Below are 6,000 nucleotides of genomic sequence, written 5' to 3'. Positions count from 1 at the left end.
CCGTGCCTCGGTCCGGGGAGCAGGGCGCTGCTTAGAGAAATGACAAGCACGGAAGGCCAGAGAGCGAGAAGGTGCCCAAGCGCATCGGCCTCCCCACAGCACCAGCCGACACGCGCTTTCCTGCGGCGACCATTGTGCGGGGGAAGCCCGGACGAGGAAGAGCGCACCCCCTGCCCACACCTGCCCACCCCCAGCCTTGGCTTCTCAGGGGGCGCTGGGACGGCCGCCAGCCCCAGCAGCCCGGGAGCGGCTTTGAGGGAGTCGTGTGTATCCGCGAGCGCGTGTGCGTGAGGAGGAGAGCAAAGACGTGATTACTTCAGAATTTATTTAAGGGCCGGTGGAAACCACTGCAGCAGCTTCCAGGGGAAGCCCTGGTTCCAGAGGAAGAGGAGGTGGCGGCTGCCAAGGAGGAGGAGGGGGGAGAGGCGGGGGAGGAGGAGCGGCGGCAGCGACAGCACGAGGCGAGTGAGGAGAGACGATGCTGTAGCGTCCGCACCGGCTCCCGGCAGGTTGGTCCCCCCCGGCCGACTGGTGCAAGCAACGAGGCTCGCCAAGAGGCTGGGAGGAGAGTCGGGTGTGGGGGGCCGACGGCTCGCCTCTCCGGAGAAGAGGCGCCTCTTTTGAGTTCGATGAGACGCCCTGGCGCGGAAACAGTCTGGGGGCCGGGAGACGACCTGTCGTGCTCCCCGCATCCCTGGGGAGTCGCTTCCCTTTAGCTTCCCAACTCTCGGCGTTAGCCATCAACTCCGGAGAGGCTCCGGGTGGGGGCATGGGTGGAGAACTTCTCTTCCAGATACTCCTCTCGCCTTTCCCCAAAGCTCGCGTTTGCAGGGACCCCCTCCGAGTGGCCTGCGAGGGGGGATGGTGGCCGGGGTGGGGGGGTTGGGGAGCGGCGCTGCTCGGTTAAGTTTCTGTGAGTCCAACCCAGTCCCCTGCTCCCGGCTCCCCGCCCCGGGTCACCAGCTGCACGCGGGAAGCCGAGGCTGCTCCGCCAAAGGGGCCGCTACTGCTTTAAGAGCCGCCTCCCCCTCTCCTCCCTTTGACAATGGTCTGAACCGAGCTCTGCTTCCCAAAGCAAAATTTGTAATATGCCATTTTTCCGATGGACGCTTCTCCTTTTGGCTGCTGACGGAGCCGCGGGAAGATGCCGGGCTGCTGCCACGCCACCCAGCCGGGGCACGTTCAGGGAGGGCGCCGGGGCACGCGAGTGTCTAAGCTGCCTTTCTCCTCCGGTTGCTAGGGAAATGGTCCAGGAGTGCCGGCTGTGAGCTTCCCCTCTCGTCAAGCCTGAGACTGCGGTTGTCATTGATCAACTGAAGAAGCAGGACCCGAAATTACAGACATTAGGTACCGAAACTGTGTTCGAGTTGCAAGGTTTCCATTCCGCCTTATTTGTTTATTTATTTATTTATTTTTTTACCACCCCCGTCCCCGGCCCCACCCCGCCCCCAGGGAAGATGAGATGCAAATTCCTCCTTGCCAATTACTGTTCCATACCTTTTGCTTTCCACCCCCATCCTCTCCCTTCTCCTGTTTCTCCACCTCCTCCCGACTTGGCTGTCTCTCGTTGGGCAAACCATACAGAATTTTAGTGTGGAAATTATGAAGTCAACTTCAGGGTGGTGGTGGGGGGGTGTGGCTGAGAGATAACTGTCCAGCTGTGTGGCGAGGGCTGGCTGCTGGCCATCTGTAAAAGCACCGGGGTAAAGAAAGTGCAAAATGCTTCCATTAGAGGTGGTCATAATATTTCCTGAGGACAAGGGATTTCAAAGAGTTAAATAGGAGGAGGAATATTCATGTAATGTAATCAGACAATGGCTAGGATTTCTCTCACTCCTTGTGGGTTAACTGAGGTGGAGCTGGGTTGGTTCTTAAGACTAAATCTTTGAAGAGGAAACTAACTACCCAGAATAATTGCATCTTTGCCTCTAGTCGGGTCTAAATCCCAATGATTTGCTTCAATAAAGTGATTCATTGACAGAAAAAAAAGCCTTTTGTAACATTGTCATATCTGAATAAGTACTTCTTGAGAGGCGTATATTACTAAGAAACACATTGGATCTTGAAAGCCCTTGGGTAACGACTCCAGTGGGCATTCAAAACTTTTATTTTGAAATCTGTGAGATCTGGAAGACAGTCAAGGTTACATACTAAGAGTAAGGGAGTTGGTTTTCCTGGTATAAAATTCTTCCAGCTAAATTTAAGCACTGGGACAATTAAACCAATCAGATTATTATTATTTTTTTTCCTTTCACAACAAAATAAACAATGTCTCTAACTAGGTCTTGAAACCTTAGGTAATTTCATGAACAGGCATCAACATCTAGAAGAGGATAACATAATTCATAAATTCAATTGGCTTTGGAGAGGGGTGCTGAAAAGGCAAATATCCAAGTGAGCTGTTAGGATGTGCTTCCTGGTTTTTCAGGAATTGTGTGGTACAATACAATTTTTAAGACTGAAAATGATTGTAAAAGTTAAAAATGGTATAGGAAGATGGAGTACACTAGAGGGTAGACAGCCTTTGGAAGTTGCTTCAGATGTTGGCCATTCTACAATAGGGTGTTTAACTCTTACCTTGAATATATGATCTTAATACCCAAATATGCATTTAGAAACAGGTTGTATTTTGTTTTCAGGGTTATACAAGTATTTTGTCATTTATATAAGACAGGATAGGAGTTCTAGTGCCAGAAACTAAGCTAGTTCATGAAAGTGACCTTTAAATTTTTTAGAAAAAAAATTTTTCTTCTGGTTTTGGTGAAAAGACTTTAGATTTGCTCATCTGGGTTGTCTGTTGGTGAAGAAAAAGCAGATTAAGTCATCTATTTCCTAAGTAACTTTTGCATAGTTTAATTTCTCCCAATTGGATTTGAAGAGTTCAGAGTACCCACTGGAATTAAAACTTTAGGCCTAGAATTAGAATGAATCATAAAGGCAAAATATTCTGTCTGAAAAGGTTAATGTTGTTCACTTTATACAATAACTAAATAAATACTAGAATTTTTAATTGCCCTTTAGAATTTTACTGTGTTATCTCAGTCAGGTATTCTATTGAAGCCTTACAATGGGCTTGTTTTAAAAGAAAATCATGGATTCTCCCCCTCCCTTACAGAAGAGAATACTGAGGTTTTGAGAGGTGATGTGACTTGCTCTCCTTCCAACGCCTTAGTTGTGAAATCAAATCATGTTGAGTGAATTAATAGGCTAAGACCCTAAGTCCCTAAGCTACTTCTCATTGTAGCATCTCTGGACTGACTAAATCAGACACCAGCTTTTATACTGATATAAGAGCCCAAAGTTTGTGAATGTGTAATGTCCCATGGTGACACCAAGCCTTTGTTAGCACTAGGGTAGTATATCCAGGAGGGCATTGTAGCTGAGGTAATCACCGCAGTTATGCTTTTCCTTGGAATTTCAAGTTTTTATGAGTAATTCAGAGTTAAGATGCACGAAGTGCTTTTTCCCAAGAAGGATATGATGTAAAATACGGATTTAAGAATGTTTAAGTAACCCTAAAATGTAAACCTTGCAAGTGTTCTGGCACAAATTGTCACAGTGCTATCATTTCCTCTCCCAGTGTTTTGTTTTAACCTTAAATGTCAAAAAGAAACACATTGGCTCCTGCTAATGATTTCTCAGAATGACACAGCTGTTCAGTGTGTGGATTTTCATGCATGGCATGTGAACTAATTGTTTTTAATATTCAAATGTGTTGGAACATTTTTTTTCCCAATTCCTTCTCAATTAATGAAAAGAAGATGTATAGCAGTTAGAAATGAGTCTTCTTTCCATTTTTGTGATAGTGTTTCAATAAAATTCAAATTGAGAAAAATACAAAAAATATTATATTTTTATCTGTTAAGTGGTTAGCAATAGTAACAATGTGTGTGCGCACTCGCGTGTGCATTTAAATACATCTTATGTATCTATTCTTTTACTTATTTTAGGGTGAATAAGAAATTGAACAAGTCAATTCTTTTGCCTTCAGGTAGCCCAGTGTTTGGAGTGATGAGCAACAATTCAAACTATTATCTTGAATTATCCTACAATTCACCCCCCCCCTTAAATTTTTATGTAGAATATCAGTCACAAGATACTTTCCTTTTATCTTTTAAAAAGTTTTTCCTAGTTTTCAGTGTGCCCTGACCAAATCATTCAGATAATTGAATTTATCTCCTCAATAACCCAATTTATATGAAGAATTGCATAAAAGTAATTAACTATTGACCTGTTAAGTCTTGACATTTTATTTGACTATATCACCAGAAATATTTTCCCCAAGGACAGGAATATATAGGCAGAAAAATGAATTGACCTTGCATTATAAAACCAAAGAATGCTCCAGGATCAACAGCAAAACCAGTATATCTCCACATCAGCCTTCTGCAAAACCAAGCCCTCTAATTAATAGCTCCTGGCCTCAGTACAACAACTGAAATTGAGATGGGTTTGATTCTTTTTCAAACATAAGATAGAAGGTAAAAGGGAAAATGAGATAATTTCTGATTTTTAAAATGCTATACAGTATATCAGTATATCTAAAAGTCTGTTGTCTATTTTAAATCAAATTAATAAATGATTTAAAAATATTCTAAGCAGTTCATTTATTTCATGACTGTAACCTTGTGATTAACAGCTGAGATGTGAAGTTACTACATTAGATAATGTAGTTTATGGTGTCTGTTTTGTGGAATATTTGAGAGAGTGTTAGTTTGTATTGTTTGGATGGAAAGCAGACAATGCAGTTCTCAGGAGACAAAGGAATACTAACAGTAATTAGGGGAATAATGACCTAAACAAACTTATGCACCTCAGTCTGTTTCATAAAGCCTCTATCAAATTTAGTCAATGTCACTTTATCTACTTTATGTAGACTACCTTAACAATTTAGGTAGAGAGCACATAAAAGTAATAAAATGGGAGTTGTAAAGTCAAGAAACTATAAACTAGTTGGTATGCAAAAAAATCTGTTGGTAAAATTAAAAAGTCAAAACTGATTATTATATAAAATGAATACTCAATTATTCATAGGTTTCCTAAATGAACGAGTGAACATTAATTCATTCAATTATTTAAGTCATTCAAAAATCATTTACTTCCTACCCATTAACAGCCAGACACTCTGCTTGCTTTTAACAATATAACAAATAAGGGTAAAATGGAGGTGTTAGCTATAAGAGATTTGTAAACTTACAGGTGAAGATCACTTGTTAGTAAGTTGAATAACATATTACTATAAATTGAATTGGAGGAATAAATCATGAAAAAAAACCCAAATCTTTGAGAAGTAGGTGAAACCAAGTTGTATCTTGGGTAGAAGCTTTATAGATTATCAATAAAAGAGAAAGGATGTAGATTGGCCGAAGTCAATGAATCATATTTCATTGAGGTCAAAATATTTAGTTGGAGTTGGAACAGTGTGTAGGAGAAGAAAGAGACAATCAGACTGAGTTGCAGAGTTTGGTGAGTTGAGGGTCAAGTGGCATTATCGCAAGTAGTTTCTTAGTACTAAGACTTCCCTCCCCTTTACTTCCTTTAAGCAATGATGTGTGAAGTGATGCCCACGATTAATGAGGACACCCCAATGAGCCAAAGGGGGTCCCAAAGCAGTGGCTCAGACTCAGACTCCCATTTTGAGCAGCTGATGGTGAATATGCTAGATGAAAGGGACCGTCTTCTAGACACCCTTCGGGAGACCCAAGAAAGCCTCTCACTTGCCCAGCAAAGACTGCAGGATGTCATCTATGACAGAGATTCGCTCCAGAGACAGCTCAATTCAGCCCTGCCACAGGTATGATTCCTGGTAATATTTGTCTTTCCTATTGCAATCACAAATGTGACAAGACTTTGCTTTATTTCTATTCTTAGAATTATCTTTTTGCTTAAAATGTATGATATGTATGTTTTGGTGAGAAAAGCATAAGAATAGATTACTACTGGTTCACATAAAATCTTATCTTAAATTTGTAGTACTTTGGTGATGGTGGGTGTGAAGGC

General features: G+C 42.2%; 1 protein-coding gene across 5 annotated transcripts in view; it reads left to right on the top strand.

Moving 5' to 3' along the window:
• Positions 1–448: 448 nt before the first annotated feature.
• Positions 449–6,000, top strand: part of PPFIA2 (PTPRF interacting protein alpha 2) — a 478,405-nt gene continuing 472,853 nt past the window's right edge. For 4 of the 5 annotated variants that reach the window (XM_032594017.1, XM_030323311.1, XM_030323310.1 and 1 more), the window contains exons 1-2: positions 1,154–1,347; positions 5,544–5,794. In XM_032594017.1, the coding sequence (XP_032449908.1) occupies positions 5,546–5,794 (249 nt within the window). In that variant the 5' untranslated portion in view covers positions 1,154–1,347; positions 5,544–5,545. Of the gene's footprint in view, positions 510–1,153; positions 1,348–5,543; positions 5,795–6,000 lie in introns of those variants that run through there. The other variant, XM_032594014.1, reaches the window with a different exon arrangement.

This window comes from Lynx canadensis, chromosome B4 (assembly GCF_007474595.2).
Source record: "Lynx canadensis isolate LIC74 chromosome B4, mLynCan4.pri.v2, whole genome shotgun sequence".
In the NCBI taxonomy this organism is placed as follows: Eukaryota; Metazoa; Chordata; class Mammalia; order Carnivora; family Felidae; genus Lynx; species Lynx canadensis.
The sequence above is the reverse complement of the archived record's forward strand: the minus strand, read 5'-3'. Positions and strand labels throughout refer to the sequence as shown.